The sequence below is a fragment of the Quercus robur genome, chromosome 11, assembly GCF_932294415.1.
Source record: "Quercus robur chromosome 11, dhQueRobu3.1, whole genome shotgun sequence".
NCBI lineage: Eukaryota > Viridiplantae > Streptophyta > Magnoliopsida > Fagales > Fagaceae > Quercus > Quercus robur.
Window position 1 is genome coordinate 4526413 of NC_065544.1, and position 21827 is coordinate 4548239.

Here is a 21827-nt window from a genome sequence, read left to right on the forward strand (position 1 = left end):
TTATTTTAGAATATATTTTCTTATCTGTCAAGTTTTACGAGGCCCTTAAATAGGTTCCTAAGTCTATAAATGTTTTTTTGAACAATTATTCAACCAATAAAATTCAGAATTTTTGTCTCCCTATTTTCTGGTGGATTCCAAACTCCTTTCTTCTTGTGAATTCAATGAACCCTCGTGGGTAAACATATTCTGCTTCTTAACGCTTCCGCATCTCGCTTCACTTTTTTTGCTTCTCCGCTAACAAACTTTTGGACTGTAACAAACTCTAAAACCAACAGCTCTTTGAAAATGACACCGTTTGGTAGGTTTGCTTTGGCACTTAAACTAAACATCACCATTTGGGCGAGAGAGCTGGAAACACATAGGTTTTTTAGTTGTAAATATAAGGGTAAGTTTGGCATCAACTTTTAGCTTTAGCTTTAACTTTTATATGCAGTTTTTTAAAACCTCACTTTTCCAATTTTTTTTCAAGATACAAGTATATTTTAGCACACTTTCAGTAAAAAAATTTCAACAAAAAGCTAAATAAGTTGTTTTTAAACAGATCAATGGCAGCATTTTAGCTTCTTGTCTATGAATAGCTGAAACGCTGTTGTATAGTTCTTCTATTTTAACAAACGTAATTTGTAACCATAAAAACCAAATTAGAACATATATACTAGAACGTTGATTTAAGAAAAATGTGGGATTTAAAAACTTACGAGAAAAGCTCAAAGGAAATTTATGCACAAATATAAATAAAGACAGATTTGTTTCTTTAGTGGAAACACTAAAATCAATTTGGTTTCCTGTTTATCCTATATATGTCATCGACAAATCAAGAAAAACTTTTCCGACCCTTTTCCTTCAAAAATATCTTTTGTGTTATATATTTATTTGACAAATATTAAATTGAAAAATCTATTATTAAATATGTAAAGGAACTCTTGGGAACTTAATTAATACGAGTGAAAGTTTATTGGCTTAAAAACCCGTTGTTGGATAAAATTGCATTTGTTTCTAATTGTTTCTGCGTATAATTTATATTTGAAATAAAAATTCGTTTGTAATTGAGCTTGTTATTCTTATTATGTAATTTTCGTTGGTTTTATCTCTTCCTCTTTTTTTTCTTTATTGACACATTAATTGATCTTTATAGATAGTGCTTTAGAACCTTTCTTCGCAACACATTGATCATAACAGCCAAACGATAGTGTTTCTATGTAAGCATCAGCCAAGGTAGAATTTATCATAAGCAGACTTTATAAGCTCCATAAGACTAGAAGACTCTGCATAATTTTCAGTAAAATAACAACCACTGTGTGTGAGTGCGCTGTTGTATGGTGTACTTAGGATTGGCACACGATTGGGAGCGTTGCTTGAGACAAAAGAGAGTGAAGTAGAGACAAGGACAACTTAATTACTCGTAAGCCAAGAGAAGGCAAATTGCTTGCTGCATATATGAGTAAGTCATCCTTGGCTCAAATTCACTTTCTGTCTCTTCAATCTTCATGCATGACGCTTAGATAAGCTGCATTGACTATTTGATATTTGCATTATGCACTGCGGTTGAGGTATTTAAAGGGAAACTCATAATTTCAGAAAGCTTCAAGCCTTCCACATAGACTTCTCATTCAAAATTTTGATTGGTGGATGTGAGAATAGAATCTCAAATTATATTACAACGTGATTGCATTCTTGGCATGCCAAATTTACTTTAATTGATGGGAATTTATTCGTAGCATTTTAATTGTGAACATCATGATATGGTTATGACTCAACCTCAAGAATCTACAAGGACACCAACGTTGGTTTCCTGTCCTACTTCCAAGGCATTGTAAAGCCTTAAAAAGTAGAATCTACTTTTCTTTTTCTTCTATTCTCCCCCATTAAATGCAAGTCTCGTGTCAATGGATGGGATATTGTTACTAGGATTGCTTATGGGCTGGCAAACCTCAAGGTTACATCAACTTACCATTTGACTTTGTTAGGGTCAATTCATTTGGAGTGTCGGCAAACCCGTATCCAAAACTTTATTTGTGTAATTGAAATGTAAACTTTAGTGTCTAAATGTGTGTATTGAAAATCTACATTGAAAACACAAAAATCAGCTCAAGATCAAGTCAAGAAGTCAAGTTAACTCGACTGCTGCCTCAATATTAGCTCGGTCTACCTGGTTTATTGAAACCTCAACTCTAGGTTCAAGATTTGCTTTTACAAGCCTTTTAGTATGCCGCTTGTGTTAACTAAATCACTTAGGGATCCATGCACTAGGACGTTCCAGTACGTACTTAAAGCCTCATAAAGTCATCAAAGTAATAGAGAGAACGTTGTCAAGTTGTAGAAGCTACTACGACGTCTGTGCTTAGTGGGAATTATTTATAGGGTGGTCATTAAGAAACTTAAATTATACACGCAAATATCTAAAGTCTTACAATTTCCTTCTACAAATTTTCATAAAACCGTTGTATGATATTCTTATAATGACCTAATATATTGTTAAGGGTGCCAAAGTTTAAGGACAAAGTTTGGGTACAAACTTTTATTTATTTATTTTAGAATACTAAATATTTTTAACACACACACACGAAGAGAGGGGAAAAAGTCTTAAAAAAACTGACAATGGTGTATATCCAAAAGGGCCAACTCTTGGATACACAACACAAATTTTAAACCTCTTTGACACATACTCATTTTCTAAAATGGGATTAATCCACTGTTTTTTTTTTTTTTTTTTTTTTTTTTGAGAATATTAAGTATTTTTAACACACACACACGGGAAGAGGAGAAAGGTCGTAGTTGTAGCCTAGGACTACATATTTTCAAATTCTAATTATTAAATTGCATGTTCTCTATGTTCTTCAAACACATGTCAAATTTCATGTTAATCGGATGTTATTTACTATTCGATTCATAAACTTATTTTTTATATATAATTTTAGACTACAAAAACTTAAAATTTAAAAATTAGCTATTGATCTTTGATCTTCCTAAAATTTTGCAAGTATTGAAGGTATAATTTTTTTTTTTTTTAAATGTAATCTATTAGTGGATTTTGTCAAAATTCACATCTAATAAAATATATTTATATATATATATATATATGTATTGAGTAAGGTTGTAACCTTAGTCTACAAGACTTACAATTAACTTTGTTGTCAAATTTTGTCCAAAGTTCAATCATGTTAGGCCTAAAAAAATTTAGGATGGTCACAAATTTTTCTTAAGGATAAAAAAAATAATACAAATTTTGAAATTTATATATAGTAATTATTATTTTTCCCAGTCAAGGTGATCCTATGACCACCCTGGAAACAATGTGGAGTAGCCTCTATCTGTGCTCCAAGAGTTTTGTACCAAGCTACATCTCCAATCTCTATTTAAGATCCAAGGTGTTGTAGTGAAGATTATGTGATCTAGTTTATATTCTCGTATTGTAAAATTCCATTCTACTATAGTGAATTCTTCAAGTTGGTGGTGACCTTCAAACCCACTAATTCTTCTTATTCTTATTCTTCTTCTTCTTCTTTTTTTCTTTATTTATTTATTTTGTCTCGTTAGGATTTCCCATCGTAACCATATAATTTGTATCCAATTTATTTTCTACTACAATTTTTTTTTTCTTTTGGCAATATGGTTGTGCCAACTATAAACTCAATTAGACCATTGCATAATTTGACCAATTAATCAATTTATAATTGATTAAAATTAATTTGTGTCTAAATTTTCCCAACAAACTTGGAGTGGAGAAAATTCCAACCGCCCACTATTGACAGTATCAAATTTTTAGGACAATTAATGGTTGAGTTTTGATAGCTAATGTTTAGATTTGTGCCCTAGAATCCATTTTTATGACATTATTTAATTTATAAAATAGTTTATTTGTATATGAACATTGGACATAAATTATATATATATATATATAAAGAGAGAGAGAGAGAGAGAGAGAGAGAGAGAGAGAGAGAGATCCCTTAAACTCATTAGTTAATTGTTTGTAAATCTTAATTCAAATAAATACAACTGCTGAATTACTTTTAGGAATTAGGGCTTGGAGATTCTTGAGGTAAGCAAGTTGGAAATTTCATTTTACTTTTGATCTAATTGTTTAGAATAATCAGACATGTGTGCTCATTTTGTTTTAATGGAAAATGTACGTATGTACGCATGTATATGTACCCAATATTGGATTGACAACATTTTTAGTATCCTTAATTGAAAGTTCAATAAGTGTATGAAACACCTTGAACATTTAGACCCCCAATTTACAAATTACCAATTCAAGCTTAACATCAAACTATTAATGTGCGGAAAATAAACATAAGCTTAATACAGAATTGATAAACAATCTAAACCAAATAAAATCACATTCACAGTAGAAATTAAATGGAAAAGATTAAGGGAAGAGAGATGTAAACACAAGGATAACACTCGATGTGTTATCGAAGAGAAAACCGAAGCCCTCGGCATAAAACCTCTCCACCGCCCTCCAAGTGGTAAACAATCCACTAAAAAATGTAGTTGGGATATATGAACAGCAGAAGACCCTCCAAGCCTAATCTACCCAATGTACCTAAGCCCTCCAAGCTCCTATTCCAACGAGGTTACGCCGAACCTATTTCTTCTTTGGCTTGCCGAATTTCGCTACTTGACCATAGCATCTACCAATATGAAATTGGTCCCTTCTTAACTACTTCCCAAACACGAAATGGCCTCCTCACAGATATGGGTATGGTGAGAAAAGGTTTTGGTAATGTACCTCTCAAGGATTTGATAATGGAGAGGAAGAGAGTAGAGGAATTTGAAGAGTCTCTATAAGAAGATTGTGGATGAATCAATCTTATTTTTCTCTAGGGTTTCTCTCTCAAAATTCTTTCTGGAAGCTCTTTAAATAATGTGGGTATAAGGGTATATATATAGTAGAGTGAGAAGGAATGTAAAAAGTTAGTTTTTCCCAAACAGGGTGTTCTGGCGACTTGACCTCGCGACTGGGTTGAGTCGCGAGTTCAAGCCGCGAGCTAACGGCCTAGCTAGCCTGGGACTTTTGTCCTGTAATGCAACAGCTGGCACAACTCTTCAACTTTTGGCATGCTTGGCACGCGTGCAACTTTCTGGCGACTTGCAAGCTGCGAGCCACCCACGAGATCCAGTCACGAGTCCCTGCTTCTTTGCACAATCTTGAACATTTCTTCACACTCTCTCACACACTACCCTTACATGATTCCCACCTAAATACAGGGTTACTAATTGCTAAAATACAAGCAAATTTGGTACGGAATAAAGCCAACAAGATGGTTGATAAAATTCAACCTTACATTAAGGAATAAACGTTGATAAGGATTTTGGTATGTATTTGTAAATTTATTTGGTGTGCCCAAAAGCTTCCATATTAAGATTTTTTCTTTCATCTATTTATATATGCTTCCGATAAATGTCTTTGCAAGTACTGTGTAAGCATAGCTTAAGGCCAATTGCATGTTTCTTTAACAAAAGTTCTTCAAATGCTAGTTGAGAAAGTTAAAAACTATGTGTAAATGACACACTCAAAGCAATTTGTGGCAAAGTTTCTTGTGATTGTAATTATGGCATTAGTAGCTTTCATAGTGGTCCTCTCCACAACATAAATAAATCTCATAATAGCCTTGAGATTGGCAAAAACATATAAAATGAAGAAAAAAAAGTATTTTAATGTATTGATAATAAGTTGAGCTCTTTCTCTCTCTCTCAACTAGAATCAAGCTTGCACCAACTCTTTCCGTGTGATGAACTGGGTTTGAATCTTCTCTCCCTTTTCTTTCAAGAAAAAAAAAAAAGATTTGTGTTTTTTTTTTCCTCTAAAAAAAAAAAAAGATTTGTGTTTTTTTCTTTTTTTACTAAAATGCAAATTGCACCTTTTAAGTTTGAAAGAAATTTATTTCAATTCTCTAACTTTATTTTCATTTAATTAGTTTTCTAAGTTTCAAATTTATTCAATTTGGGCATTTTGTCCAATTCCGTTGAAAAAATTGCCGTTATGTACACAATTAAGCAATGACAAATGATTTTTTTAAAAAATAAACTTTCGCAAATATTAAAAAAAAAAAAAAAAAAAAGTATAATATATTTTTACTAATTTTATGGATTTCTTTAATGTGAAAATAATTTTTTTTTATAGCAATCTTTTAACAAAATTGGATAAAATGCCTAAATTGAATAAATTTCAAATTTAGAAAACTTAACTGAATGAAAGTAAAATTAGAGGACTGATATGAATTTTAGCAAAACTTAAGAGGTGCAATATTGTTGATATCAAATTCCTCAATGAGAAGAAAACTCAAGAATCAAATGGTGTTGAAGTGAACTCATTGCTTAGTTTTACATTTAGATTGGGTGAGTTACTTCATCAATTTCACATTATCCAAATTCTTGATATCGAACAGACTCTCCTATCCCAATGTTTTCGTGGTCCATTCCCAAATGTTTCATATGTGGATTTATAATACTCGGATGAAAGAAAAAGGGAAAGCAATGAGGGCTTTTAAGTGGCTATTAATACTTATTGTAGATCCCTAAAACTCATTAGTTGCTTCTGAGTTCTGACTCATATAGCCCAAAGAGAAAACCATGCGTAACGATTTTATGGAAATAAGGTTGAGACTCTTGAGGTAAGCACATTAGGAATCCCATTTTACGAGTGGTCTAATGGTTTAAAATATTAGATCCTAGGATTGAATTGATTTTTATTGATGTTTTGGAATTTTTACTTGGTACATGACCATTTCAAAGGGAATTTTATTGAATGCATTAGTCAAGTTAGATCCTATCAAAACCAGACTTTATAAGCTCCATAAGGCCAGAAGACTCTATATAATGGTTATTAGAATAAAAACCACCATGTGGGTGCTTAGGATTGGCTAACAATCGAGACTGTCGCTTGAGACAAAAGAGAGTGAAGTAGAGCCCAAGAGAACTTGCTCGTAAGCCAATAGAAAGCAAATTGCTTGCTGCATATATGAGCAAGTTATCCTTGGCTCAAATTCACTTGCTGTCTCTTCGTGCATGATGCTTGGATAAGCAGCACTGACTATTTGTTATTTGAATTATACAATGCAGTTGAGGTATTTATAGCCAAACTTAAAGAATTTCAGAAAAGCTTCTAGCATTCCACATAGACTTCTCATTCAAAATTTGGATTGGTGGTTGTGAGAATAGAATCTAAAATTATAGTCAACGTGATAGCATTCTTGCAATATGAAATTTATGTTCACGGGAATTTATTCGTAGAATTTTAATTGTGAGAATCATGATAAGGCTATGACTCAAGTTCAAGAATCTTCAAGGACACCAAGATTGTTTTCCTGTCCCACTTCATGATAAGACATTGTACATGTAGTCATTGATGCAGCAATTACCCTAGTTGATGGTAAAAGCCTTAAAAAGTAGAATCTAATTTTCTTTTTCTTCTATTCCCTCCCCAATGAATGCTATTCTCATGTCAATGGATGGAATACTGTTACTAGGATTTCTTTCAGGATTGCCGGCCTCAAGGTTGCATCAAGTTGTCACTTGACTTTGTTAGGGTCAATTCATTTAGAAGGTCGGCAAACCCATATCCAAAATCTTATTTATGTCAATGAATGAAGTATTTTTAATCCATGTTGAAAAATTTATCCCCACGCACATACATACATATGAAATAAGGATAAAATATATATCTAAAATAAAACCTACCACAATATTTTTTAAAGGTATTTACTTCATAACACATCACCTTTTTTTAGATATAAATAACACCGGAAGAGGATCATAGGATTAAAAATTCATCTAAAATAAAACCTGTCGTAGGGCACAATTTTGTTTGAACATATCGCAATCGTATGATTGATTATTTTATTGATGGTAATATAACATTTGGATAATGATGCCTTGTCTGTGAGCAAGGTCATTTTTATTATAATTATTGAACATAAATCTTAGTATCAACTTCGGGATAATCACAAAAGAAATTACAGTAACAATATTGTAAGCATTCATTTGAGAATTCTCTTCCCACATCATCTTGTTCATTAGCTCTGAGCGAGGCGTTAGATGTCATATGGATAAGCATCAGCTGGGGACATAGCTCCATATGCTCTTCCCTCATAGAACAAATATCCGACTTCAATTGGATGAACTGCATCCCAAAATGAATATAGGCTCCTGTTACTAGCTACACGCGGTTCCCAAAGAAATGCATTGGAATTGTCGCTGCGGATTTTTTAACTCTTCACAACAAGGAACACTTGTAACTACGGAACCTGCTACAGAAATTGTTATAGTGATGGTTAAATGATAAATTCAACATTTCCTAATAGTTTAAACTATTTTTGAATAGTCTGTAATTTTTTATAGTATCAGAGCAAATAATTCTGGGTTTAAACTCAATCCTCACCCTACCACATTTTCTTAAATAAAAAAATTGCATGTGTTAATTAAATGATTGAATTCACTATTTTGTAACAGCTTAAAATATTGGAGTAATTGGTAATATAAAAATGGAGAAAGAGATAGAAAGAGTGCTGGAAGTTGATTAGGAAATCTTGCCTTGAGACGTAGAACTGCTGAGTGATTTCAGTAGTGTTTATGTAGATAAATCTAGCATTGGTCAAATTATTATTGAAGTCATTCACCAATGTGACAACCCTATCATTGAAAAGTGTGACTGCATTGAAGATGTTGTTCACACATGAAGAATTAGTACCGCACATAGTGAGTTCAACTGGAGTATACCCTAATAGACCCAACTACCTTCAATGCTCCAAGATTATGCAAAATCTAGCATCAACATAAAAATGGAAAAACCATGTTCAATATCAATTTTAAGAGAAAGAACAACCGTGTTCTGATTGAACCAAAAAAAAAGAAATACAAATAAGGAAAATTCGTGCTACCCAATAATTTTTGAGAGAGTTGTTGAATGAGAACCGTAGCATGCATATTGCTCTTGGTTATATATGCGGCTTGTAGGATAGAACTGTGGCATGAAGTAATTATTTAGGTAGTCATTATTACCTATTGCAACATAGTATATGCAGTTGTTTAAATAAGCTGTGGCCAATGATTCATTATTTCCAAGTAGGTTCTTGATGTTTGAGACGGTAACTTGGAGATTTAGCAACTGCCTATCCAAGCTTATCCGATCACCCAGCAATATGATGCACCAAATTATATTAACTTGATGGTGCCTTTCCATTCTCGAATTACAATAATGAAAGTGGGAGGATATTTAAACCCTGGACATTTCTAATAAAAGCACTAAGATATGTTAGTTGAACAACAAATCTCTTGGCTACAGTTCAATTTTCATGGCATTTAGTTTATTGTATTAAAAATTCCTACGCCAAGTTATAAAGGCTAATACTGACCCAATTAACTTTCCATATTTGGCGTCCATAATAGGCACCCGAGATGTTCAGCTGCAAGGAGAAAGTGTTGAAAAACTTGTTAAGTGGTCAAGTTCACAAGGTTGTAACAAAGTGATGCCCTCGGTTGAGTCAGTTGTATTAGGAAACATATAAACATATCCATGAGATTAAATATTACAAATCTACATGTATATGGGAGTAAGGGATCGAAAGGGCATTTGCCCCCTAGCCCCACCAAAACTCTCCCTATATACTTCCCCCCCCCCCCCCCCCCCCCCATTTTTCTCTTTTATTTTATGTGTTGTTTCAAATATCTCCTTTTAATAAGTTTCATTGAAAAAAGTTATATATATATATATATATATATTTTTTTTTTATTATATCTATGTTTGTTAAGGTAATCTCAAGAAGTTGGTTTAATGGTTTTTAAGACTTCATGATATCTATAAGATTCTCGGTTTGAAACATCTTGGCAGCATTTTAGAGTCAGCTCAAGGGATTCCTTCCTATAATAACCCAATTTGTGTTGGCAGCATTTTAGAGCCACCTTAAGAGATTCCTCCATATAATAACCCGGTTTGTGTAGGACAAGGAGACTACAAATACCTAAGAAAATAGTCAGATACTTGAAGAGATCTAGATACTCTTGTTTGTCAAAAAAAAAATTATAAAAGAAAAGGAAAAAAACAAAAGTAGGGGAGGGGGGGAGGGGCGGGTTGAACCAAGAAAAAAAAGATCGTATTGTTGCCTTCCAAAAATGTTATATGAGTTTAAATTCCTTATGTAGTAACTTATTATATTTTTATAAAAATCTGTAAATAGTTACATGGCAAAATACATAAATTGATATTGTTTCAAGTTAAATCTAAAATTATAGGTGCAAAATATATGATTACTAACAGTTTAAAATTGTTATATAGTTATCTTTGTGCTTGGGGCAATGACGCAGACCGTGACGTTCTAATTGAGACGCGTCTATTGCTGGTTGAAAAAAAAAATTGTTATATAGTCTAACTATTTTATCACTTTAACAAAATCGATATAAGTTGTACTCGATGTTAATTTAATCTTTAAAACCCATTATACAAGATTTATAAGTTAATTTGACTATGGAAAAATTGTAACACAACTTATTTAGATTATTAAAAAAAAAACCTTACAAATAAATACAATATAGTATATGTTATCTTTTTAAGGATTTTTTTACATTAAAATACCACTTTATTTTTTATTTTATTTTTTTAGAATTCCAACGTATAGCGTCCAATCAGTTTTTAGTGTAGGCAGAAATTTAACCCCAAATCTTTTATATAACTATCAAAAATTTTACCAGTTAAGCTAACTAAAACCCACCATTAAAATACCACTTTAGTATTCACGTGTGTGTGTGAGATACTTTATTGTATAGATTGGTCTTAAGTATTATATGTAGTATGTTTGTACAGTGTGCTCATCCAAAATGTGTATAAAAACTATGTATGTGTGCATGTAAAAAGATATATGTAAGTAAATTATAAATTTCCTCCCTTAAAGTTAAATTTTGCTTAGCCACTAGTGTCATCTCATTTAAAATTTTAAATGACGTGGTATTTTATACAATATCATATTAAAAAAAAAATCTATGAAATAGATTCTCTCCATTTCAAATAATTTGAGTTTGTGTCATTTTTAAACAACGTGTAGCTAATATTTGATTAATTAATGCCTAGAACCTTGTAAGTTATAATTTATTGATACTTTTTAGTATTTTTAATGGAGATATTTATATATAAAATTTCTTACTTCCATTTTGTTGTAACTACTTTTTCTTTTAATTTCTAGTGAATTAAGTAGGTTTAAACATCTTCTTAAAAAAACAATAGAGAAAGAAAGAAAGAAAAAGTGCGAGTAGATATATAGGCAGGTTCGTATTCAACTTGATAGCAAAAAGAAAAAAATATAAAAAAAGTTTGCATTCAACTTTGCAAGCCTATAGACTAGCTCTTGGAATCAAAATCAATTTTCTTCCAAAATATAAAAACTCTCCTTGAATCAAAATCAAATTTTCCCAATTCAAATACTTCAAGATGGCGCAAAAGGAAAAATTATAAAAACTGTAACGAGTATAAATTTTATAATTAAAAAAAGGTAAATACTGACCAATGATATCGACAAGATTGCGACCATTAGTAAACCTTCCGATGGGTCCCCCAGGAAAATCTATCTCATATGGCTGATAATTGGCTTTTGCCTTAGTCACAAGGTTGTTATTGTTCCCATTATCAGACAATAAGTCCCCAAAAATGAAGAAACAAGGCACTTGTTGCGTTCCATTAACACAAGGTTGCAAGTTCGATACCAGCAATACAAGTAGCAGAAGCAACAATTTTTTCTTCATTTGACATGCCATTGAAAACCAAAATGAGTAAAGGACTTTGATTGAGATAGGAAAAAATGGGCAAATGCCCTTTTCTCGCAAATTAAACATTCTTTTGCCCCATTTCCCAAACTAATTAAGGAAATGTCTCTCTTTTGTAACTCGACAATACGAGAGTCGAGTTTTTATGAAGAACTCGATATTTCTATGATCGAGTTAGTCTGACGTCCTTTGTGCCACGTTGGTGCTGCAGACGTGGGTTTTTCCCAATAAAAAAATGTTTGTGTAGACATTTATAACTCGGGAAGCGTAAAATCGAGTTTTCTTCAGCGATTTGAATCAATAGGACCCTAACGTCTCACAACGCCTATTCACTCACTCTCTCTCCCTGTACACTCTCTTTCCCTCGCTCTCTGCCATCACTCTCTCTCGCTCGCTTTGCGATCAGGCTTCCCCACTCTTCCTCACTCTCCATCAATCTCACTCTCCCTATCCAGTCTCCATCAGTTGTCGTTGGTTCTAGTCTCCATCAGTAGTCATTGGTTCCCGTCGTCGTTGCTTCCCGCCGCCGTTGATTATAGGTACGGTCCTCTCCTCTGATATCTTTTCTGATCTTGGTTAATATTAGGTTGTGTTTTATGTGGGATTTTGATTATTTTGTTGAAACTTAAAAAATAGTAAATTTACTAATCAAGATGAGAATTTTGTTGTCTTTTATATGCTGCAATGATGATGATCTAAAGTATTTCTTGCTATATGGTTATGTCTGTGTGGTTTTTCTCATTAATGAGAATTTTGTTGTCTTTTACATGCTGCAATGATTATTTTCTCATTAATGAGTTTAAATATGCTTGGGGTTTTGGCAAATCGAGTGGTGGTGTTTCAGTGATGTCTCTAGGTTTGTGTAAAATGTGTCTTATCCGATTGTAGGCATGATTTTGTTATAGTTGTTGTAAATGGTGTCAAACTAATTACGTTTGAGTGTAAATAATTGTCGTAAATGGTGTAAAATGTGTCTCATGCCTCTAGCAACAACTGTTAGCTCTGAAGCAGAACCCATTTGGTAAAGATTGGTTCTATTGGGTACATAGGTTAAGAAAAAATGATGAAAACTTTGAGACTCTGGTTGTTTTAGGCGGTCCCATTCCTCTTGGTTCTCATTCCAGACATCGTCCAATACAACTATACAAGTAAGAATTTTCTCCCACGCAATTTTTCTTGCAACTGCTGTTGTAGTGGATCCAACTTGGAGATACTACTTGCACCACGATCAATAGATTGCCTTTAGCAACCTTCTTATATGAAAATCATCTGATACACACACCCAAATTCTCAATTCAAAATGCGTCTCCACCCTTATATTATTGTAGACTAACTGTGCAAGTGTTGTTTTTCCCAAGCCCCCCATACCCCCATACAACATAAATGGCAAGATTATCTTGATCAGACACATTAGTGAGCAACACTTCAATGATCTTTTCTTTTTCCTCATCTCTTCCATAAATCTCACTTTCATTCACAAGTGAGCTAGTTTGTCTTTTTTCTACATCAAAAACTTCCATGTTTATAACTCCCTCTCTCAAGTGGAATTCAGATCTCTCCCTAGAATTGGCATCCAGTCTATCCCTCACATTCTTCAATTTATGTGCCATTTTCATGCGAAATATAAGTCTGTTTCGAAGAGAAAAGAAGCTACTTACTTGGCTTGTCGCACCTTTCTCTCTCTCCACCTTTCGCATTAGAGCTTCAGTTGCAAACTCGTCAACAACCTCATCCGCATCATAAGCTACATCTTTGAGCTTTCTGAGCCAATTCCTGACAGCCTCACTGTTCCACTGCTTCTCCTGTGCATCTTGGAGAACGGCTTGGATGGTGGACAGCGTGCTCTCAAGTTTGTTAAGCTCAGTTCCCAATCCCCAAGCAATTCCAAATTCTTTTAGAGCTAAAGTATTCATGCTCCTCATGATCGAGCTCACCAAGGAAGAAAGAAGTACGTCTGCCATATCCTCTCTTTTTCACTCACTCTGGTAACAAATTGCTATAGGAATTCAGAACAGGTAAAGAGAAGTGAATTGCGAAAACAGAAATGCTTGATCTGCTATTGTGCTTCGTGATCAAATGGTTTTTTTTTTTTAATTATTATTATATTTTTAAAGACTAGTTTACCTACAACTCTGCACGTCTTTCTATCATTTGCTTCACATGGCGTGGACTTGACTTCGCATATTCCTCTATGAGATGCTAATATGCTTTAGTCATGACCTGATTGGGGTTTTATTTTAATGTCTTTCTTTCTTTGTCACTTTCGCAAGCTTTGATTAGTGATTTTATACATTACAGCAAAAAAAGAATTAGTGATTCTACATCTGTTTCCATGTGTGTGCCAACAAAGTAAAAGAAGAAAGGAAGACATTAGTAGAGGAACCATTACTTTTGAGATTATTAAACTATGGCCTGCAGTTACCATCTGCAATTGGATTCTCTAAATTGATTGTTGGAGTGTTTCTCATCCTTGCAGGCACTTCTGCAGAGGACACTGAATGACTATAGAACCAATCAAGTAGTTTGGAGATTCGTTTGATTCAAAGCCAGGATAACATTCGCAATCCACAAGTTGCATTCAAAGCTGAAAAATTCAACTAAATGGGTGATATGCGGTGGGGCATATTTAATAATCATGCTTATCTGATACAATTTAGCATTATTTATAAAAAGAAAATGTGATTTCATCCTCTCTCTGTCTCTCTCTCCATCCCTCCATAAACAAAAAAAAATTGCTGCTGATTAAAAAACTGATCGCTGACGCGTAAAATTTAAAAAAAAAAAAGAAAAAAAAGAAAAAAAGAAACAATTTTGCCTTGATTAGAAAGACAATTGAGGGTTCTTTTGTAAATTAAAGAATTCATATTACAAATAATCTTTCATTTTGTTTGTGGGGAGAGAGAGACAGAGAGAAATGCTTTTTTTATTTTTTTGGTTGCCCTCTAGAGCCAGCATTAATTAACCACGCTGCCATTCTGCTTTACACTTGCTTCACTGCATTTTGGTACATGCTGTATGAGAGACCAAATGGGGTGAGTTTAAGGGCATGGTTATGCAGCGATTGTAATGCGAGTTTGTAATTGGTTTCATAAGTATAAACAAAAAATGAAGATGAAGGTTGATTTTTTTGGAGTACAGGTTAGTTGTATTATGCAGACTAATTTCTAATCTTTATTATTAACTAGTTACATACCTGCGCGTTGCGCGTGATAATTTTTTAGATAAAATACTATTTTAATCCCTAGACTTTCTAAAGAGTTTTTTTTTTTTTAAAAAAGTTTTATCATATTTTTCATAATCTTGTCTATAACATTTTTTACCATTATCATATATTTATTGGTTGATGATTTGTATAAAATAGACATTAAATGAGAGGTAGAATTATTCAATAAATTTTTTTAAGTCATGGTGTATGAAGATTATGATATATATATATATATATATATATAATTTCCCTAGTTAGAGTTTGATTAGTTTTAAGTTTAAATTTTGTATTATTATATTTAATTGTTGATTTTATTGCACTATAAAGTTTTCAATGTCCTCTGTATAGTCATTTCTATTTTATTTCTTACTACTCTTTACCACCTTTTTATTTTCCAAATAATAGTTATTAATTGACGTTTGATTTCATTTCTTTTTTTCTTCCTTCATTTATTCTTTATTACTTTGTATGTTCCCTTGCTAGTTGTAAATTTTATAAGAAATAGATATCATGGATGGCTTAAATAGTTATAGATGTAGTTAGGTTAGTGGTATGTCAAAGGTTTTTTTTTTTTTTTTTTTTCTTCTTCTGAATTTTCAAGGCAATATGAAAGACATTTCTCTAGTTTAGTCTCAATCAATTAAGATATCCATAATATATTAACAGAAGTAATAATGAGCCTTAAAATTTTTTAACGTATGAAGTGGTTAGGTTAGTGGTATGTCAAAGGTTTTATAAAAAAAATTTAAAAATAATTCCAAGGAAATGTAAAAGTCATTTTTTTGAAAAAAGAAATTGTGACTTTTTGAATTGTAGAAATATGATTGTTTTAATTACCTTGTTTATAGATTTCATTATTAAGTTATAAACATCTAAATTAAAGTAGATGAATATACAAATGCAAAAGTATATGTAAAGTTACAACCGCATAAGATAAATATGTATAGATATATATATTTTTTTGATTATTCATGAATCATTCATTGTTTACTTATAAATATCTAAATTAATTTTTTTTTGGAAAAATTTCTAAATTAAAATAGATGAATGTGTAAAACATTTTTAGTAAATTGTAATATAAAACATTTTTTTCTCAATATTTTATGTAACTTTTCCCATAAGATCAATATTGTTGGCATCCTTTAAAGATGATACATAATATTTTTGAGATGAAGAAGAAGAAGCAAAAGCAGAGATGATGCCAACACATAATATAAAATTATTAAGTTTGCATGATTTAAATAGGTGGCAAAAAAAAATATTAATGTATCTATGATAAAAGTTTTTATCTAAATGATATATAGTAGTTCATATTTTTTTAGACTTAATTCAAAAAGTTAATTCTCAATAGCCTTTTTAAGTCTACAAAATGCTCAATATAGGTCTAGTCTCATTCAAAGGGTGCTATCTAAATTATAAATTATATGACCCTTTATCACACAAATATATTGATTCCTCCAACATATGGTAAAGGAAGACAGGTTTGTGTCTAGCCATTTTCTTGATTTGTGCCGCATGATTTAACAGTATGGAGGATATAATTGGATTTAAATATTGAATAAAATAAGATGAGAGGAAAAAAGAGTAAAAATAAACTATATAGCAATAAACATCAAATTATCCAAGTCATTCTATGTAATATAATACCATTATATTATTATATACTATATGCATAATGTAGTAGGATAATATTTAATCAAAGAGAATATAAAAGATAACAACTTAAAACACAAAAATAAATTGCATCAACCCAAAGTAGAATTCTAATTAACATAAAAATTCATCAACCCCAAGAATTGGTGCAACGAAAAAAAAAATCAAACAAAAAATGAAAAAAAAAAATTTGAGAGAGAGAGAGAGAGAGAGAGAAGTAACATTTTTTGTGTGAGATAACTATGCATAGAATGAAAAGGAAAATGTCAAATTTATAGTAAGATGTTGAGAATAAGAAGAGTTAAAATAAAGGAAGACAAAAAGGTAGAGAAATAATGATATTTAGGTAGAAAGTAGTGGGGAGATGAAGAGATAAAAGGGAGGGAGAGTTTTGAAAAATTAATAATAAAAATAATGGTTAAAAGATATTTTAATTTTTAAATAATGGAGTTTTTAAGTCATCTTAAATGAGAAAATGTTTAAATATATATACAACAAAAATTGGAAACAAAAAATAATGACGTGACTGCTGATGTGGCTCAATGTGAGCATAGCAATTTTAAATGCTATATTTCAGCTTTTAGTAATATATAGATTTCTATATAATATGAAATTGTGAATTTTCAAACTTACGGCCAATATACAGCTATAATATACTTGTATTATAATTTACATCGATTTTTAGGATCAGATGCACATAAACATATCATGAACTTGCAACCTTTCCTAATCTTGAACATTCAACTTTGACTAACCATACATCGGGCATGAGTTATGTATGTTATCCTGATGAGTTCTGCTACAGCTACCAGATTTTTTAATGAAAAAATTTACACAGCATCTCACTAGGCATTTCACTGGGGTCCACCACATAATCATTTCAATGTTTTTTTTCTTTTAGGAATCAGTTCAATGTTTTAAATGTGGGTACTCTCAAAAAAATGTGGATATTGCTTTTGAAATTGTGGATTAATTGTCAAGTGGAGTGTACATTAACAAGTGTCAAAAGATTTATTGTTGTTTGAAAAGGATGGTGTCTTCTCAAATTTGATGGAGCCACCTCTTTTATGGATAATAATCATATAATTTATAAATTAACTTTTCAAGTAAATCAATAGCACGAGGTAAATATCTTTCAATTTTCTCTTTTCAATTTTTGTCTGAAAAAGTTAAAAGACTGGAGTGTAAAGTTTATAGTCCTTGGGTACAGGATAGTTGCAATGTTTTCTCTTTGGTTTAAAATGTAGCAATGAATGGGATTGAATTTTTGTAATTTAATTATGAAAACAATCTGTAACATGTTCCATTATTTCCATCTTTTAATATGCTGATTATGAGAGCACACTCACTAGATGATGGTACTTTTTTGCTTTTGTTTCGATAATAAGAAGAAAATGCATTAACATATATTGTTCTGTTATAAAGAAAAAGCTCAGCCTTATCAAAGCTAGCAAATTTACCACCACGGTTTATATGCAAAATATAACAAGTTGCATCAACACATTAGTTTGCTTCATAGAAAAAATGCTCAATTGTCTTGTTTGTAGAAAAAATGCTCATCTCTCCCACCTCAATCCAAATAGGCCATTAGATCCATCCTTTTGTATCTTGTTTGTACTTAATGGGAGGTAAGGTCTACCTGCGAGTAGACTTGTTGGCCCTAATGATAGAGTTCGGGCCCTTGGCTTTGGTTCCAGTCTTGTCCTGCATTCAAGCAAGTATTTTAGAAAGAATGACTCGGTTTTATACTTTCATATAGATACCATAGCTCCTGTCTCATGTTGCTCGGAAATGACTAAGCCTTTTTCAAGAGGCTTTCACCATTAAAACTGAACTAGACCCATTCCCTCTACTTCCATTTAATCTTAATCTTGTTGCATAAATACATTGTAAGACTGAGGATGCCCTTAATAATCCCTTCCTCTCCCATAAAGGCTTTCATCTGCACTAGCACTAGTATGAGAAAGACTTGGTATGTAATCCATGCCCTTGTTCAGGCTATAGTCCATTAGCAAGCGAGTGAGGGCAATAGTTCCTTCTATTTATTTAGTAAGGATATACAAGCATTACGAGGAGTTTCTATTTTCCATTCAATAATATGAACATTTTATATCTGTTCCTATTTTCTCTACCTGCTTTAGAACATTCACAGCAAGGAAGGTGAAGTTAAAATTATTTTAGTGTGTTACTGTAGCTACTATCTCTAGTAGCTCATTGTAGCTGGATGTTAAAGAAAAAAAGAATTTTTTATTACCCACACACATAAACCTCATCTCACACATAGACAAGCCACCACAGCTCCTGCTCTCTCTCCCTCCAACCATCTCTCTCTCTCTCTCTCTCTCTACCTCTCCGTCTCCCTCTTTCTCTCTCATGGGTCTAGGTTGATTTTGTAGATCATGATGTCCCACAGATCCAAACCGGTCTGAATGCCCACAAAACCCATCACCTTCTGCCTTTATCGGTCAATTTGAGCAACTTGCTTAAAAAGAAATAAAAATCATTGCTTAGTCAGTTTTAATCACATTGATTGAATTATGTTTCCATCGTAACATTTTTACTTGTTAAAGAAGATTGGTAAGTCTATCATAGATTTTTGACGAATTGCTGAATGGAATTGCAGGACTTCTTTTCACTGATGCTAGATGCCTCATCTGTTGATGGACATCTGCTGTCGTGGGTATGAACACTAATCCTGCTTCTTCATGTTCTTCATTTTGATTCTCTGTTGGTTTGGAGGTTGGGGCTGGGGGCAACTTGCCAGGCTTTCATTTTCTCTTCATACACTTTCCTTTTAGGCATTAGCAATTGATTCTCTGTTTTGGTCTGCATAAGATTATGGATTTTCTACTCTGCAAATTAGATGTTATGTATTTATTATTTTAACTAGTTTTATAGAGATACATGTTTATAACATATAAATCTGCCTATAAAAAAAATTCATGTCAAGGAAATTTGCTTCATTCATAAAACCAAACATTATCAATTACAAAAATTGTTGAAAACCCCTACTATGTTGCTTTATTCTCTCTCTAGGGGAAAAAAAACCAAAAATCTTATTAATTCAAACTCAATCATTTATGATTTTGATTTTGAATGTTTAATTTTTGTTTTTTACCAGTTACAAGTTCATATCTCTAGTGTCATTTGATTCTTTTCATACTGGATAGCTAGATCTTAATACATTTATGGAATATTGAAAATTTAAGTTTGTTTTATGATGATATCTTGCAAATTGAATTATGCATTTTTTGATTTCCTTGAATAAGGATGTTTACTTTCCTATTTTTAATAGATAGAGACAACTCACATATTTTTATAAGATTGAATCAATGACCTCAACCTCTATGCTTTATGGTGGGACACATACAATCAAGGCTAAACTACCATCTACACTTTGTATGTTTGGGGTTGCGGTCCATCAACAATGAGAATTTGTAATTTACACCCTCAAGTATGAAATCAATGTCAATGTGCCCCTTCCATCGTGGTCTATCTCATTTTTGCTACTAATCCACTCAAATATGACATCATTACAGGGTGGTTGCAGTGATTTACCCTGGGTTAGCCTGTTTGTTGTTAGGTTGGCCATACACAGTGGTGATTTGGCGGCTCAGAGGTGTTTGGGCAATTGTACTTGGATGGGTTGATTTTTGGGTTTTGGTTAATTTTGTCTCCTTATATTCAAAAGGGCGTAATTATTTGGTGGTTTAGCGGCAAGAATGAAAAGACGTCAAGGGACAAAATGATAGCAATGCCAAACTTAAAAGGGTGTAAATCATATTTTAGTCTATAGTCAAATTTTGGTGGTTACCTTGGAAAATAGTTGATTTGTCTTGGTTTAGGTGACCGATAGCCTGATATGAATTTGTGATATCAATGCCATGCCTGTAATTGCTAGTGATGGCTGAAATGCATGACATAAAGGCCAATAGTGGTCAATATTTGCCATCTGGTATAAAGGCCAAAAGTTGTCAATATTTGATATTTTTCAACAGTCTATGGTAGCTTCAGCTGGTTTTGGTAAAATTTTGTCTGTGACTCTGAATGTTATGTAAGGGCCATTACACTCGATTTGAGCCACATTAGTTTTAATGCATTTTAACACTTTGGTTGAAGTCATTTGGTCCATAGGCTATAGGAAAGGAGTTTGTTGAACCTTCATTTGAGTGAAACCTCCCATAAGGGATTGTTAAGCTTTCACTTCATTGCAAGTAGTTGCTTTCTACTTATTAAGACAAATTGTAATGTCCTCTCTTTTTATTATTATAGACAAGGAAACTTAAAGAGTTGCTTGAGAACAATCTAGGGTGGCAATTTCAGCTAAACAGTGTAGTCAATGGAATATACTTTGAAGAAGATGACGAGGTTAGTGCGTATCCATATTAAAAATTTGATCTATGAACTTTCTCGCTCATGATCTCATCCTTGCTCATTGTTCAACTTTGCAGTTTGCTCCGGTAGTAGAGATGTTGGATGACCCAAGTTGTAACTAACTTCGGCAATTGAAGATAGGGATTGTGGTCCTCCATCCCATTAATGTAAACACACTTTAGTTATACCTAACTTGGTTTACAATATTTCACTTTCTTGCCAAATTTTAAGGCAAATTCTTTTTAGTTTGCACTAGTGTAGAAGATATAAATATTTTTGTATATTATGATAAAAAAGACTTGGTATTTATATGGATGATGTAATAGACTTTTTAGAATAATTATTATGTTAATTTCTCCCACTAGTTATCAGCTTAAGATTTTGGCATAAATTGGTAATTGATTATGGTATTAATCACTTATTAAGTGAAAGTCTAGGCTCACACATAAGGAGGTGGTAGAATAATGGTTAAATCATTAAATTTTCTATTTCTTTTTCAATTTAAAGATGTGCAATGTTCAAGCTTTTTAGGGTGATTTTGCATTGCTAATGTTCAAGATTTTCTTGTGACTTGATTCCATAATGATTTTTATTTGCCAAGAGCCTTATAACTCAATGGATACCTTCTAGAGTTTTTAATAAAAATATTTTGGGCTCAAATTCCTCCTCCCCATTGTAATTATTGAATTATCAAAAGTGAATTAGTTATTATTTATTTGGTAATGTGGAGCTTTTTTAGAAGGGAGTGAATGGTTGTATAAGAAATTAAAAAAAAAATAAAATAAAATTGTTATCTCAAGTGATAGCTTAATTGTTCTGGAATCCTTTTGTGCTCTGT

The 21827-nt window shown here is 32.2% G+C and overlaps 3 protein-coding genes and 1 pseudogene across 4 annotated transcripts in view; 3 read left to right on the top strand and 1 right to left on the bottom strand.

Annotated features, from left to right (window-relative positions):
* LOC126707407 (protease Do-like 7) overlaps positions 1–21827 on the top strand; it is a 104074-nt gene that overhangs the window by 21868 nt on the left and 60379 nt on the right. The gene's annotated exons all lie outside the window — the stretch shown is intronic.
* The window catches only part of LOC126707413 (protease Do-like 7), an 82538-nt gene that overhangs the window by 21749 nt on the left and 38962 nt on the right, over positions 1–21827 (top strand). The gene's annotated exons all lie outside the window — the stretch shown is intronic.
* On the bottom strand, positions 8635–12727 carry LOC126704638 (GDSL esterase/lipase At2g19010-like). The gene is made up of 3 exons (XM_050403675.1): positions 11337–12727; positions 8886–9195; positions 8635–8769 (listed from the first exon to the last, which is right to left on the bottom strand). The coding sequence occupies exons 1-3, from the start codon at positions 11824–11826 to the stop codon at positions 8745–8747; spliced, it is 825 nt and encodes a 274-aa protein (XP_050259632.1). The 5' UTR covers positions 11827–12727; the 3' UTR covers positions 8635–8744.
* Positions 10282–10415, top strand: LOC126707862 (U4 spliceosomal RNA; annotated as a pseudogene).

What these genes read in the sequence shown, in the direction of transcription:
- LOC126704638 (XM_050403675.1), bottom strand. Translation starts at nt 11,826, where the DNA reads ATGTTTAATTTGCGAGAAAAGGGCATTTGCCCATTTTTTCCTATCTCA. An exon ending in GATTTTGATTCCAAGAGCTA is followed by an intron (nt 9,196 to 11,336) that starts GTCTATAGGCTT and finishes TTCATTATTGTA; the next exon opens with ATTCGAGAATGGAAAGGCAC. An exon ending in ACTCTCTCAAAAATTATTGG is followed by an intron (nt 8,770 to 8,885) that starts GTAGCACGAATT and finishes TGTTGATGCTAG; the next exon opens with ATTTTGCATAATCTTGGAGC.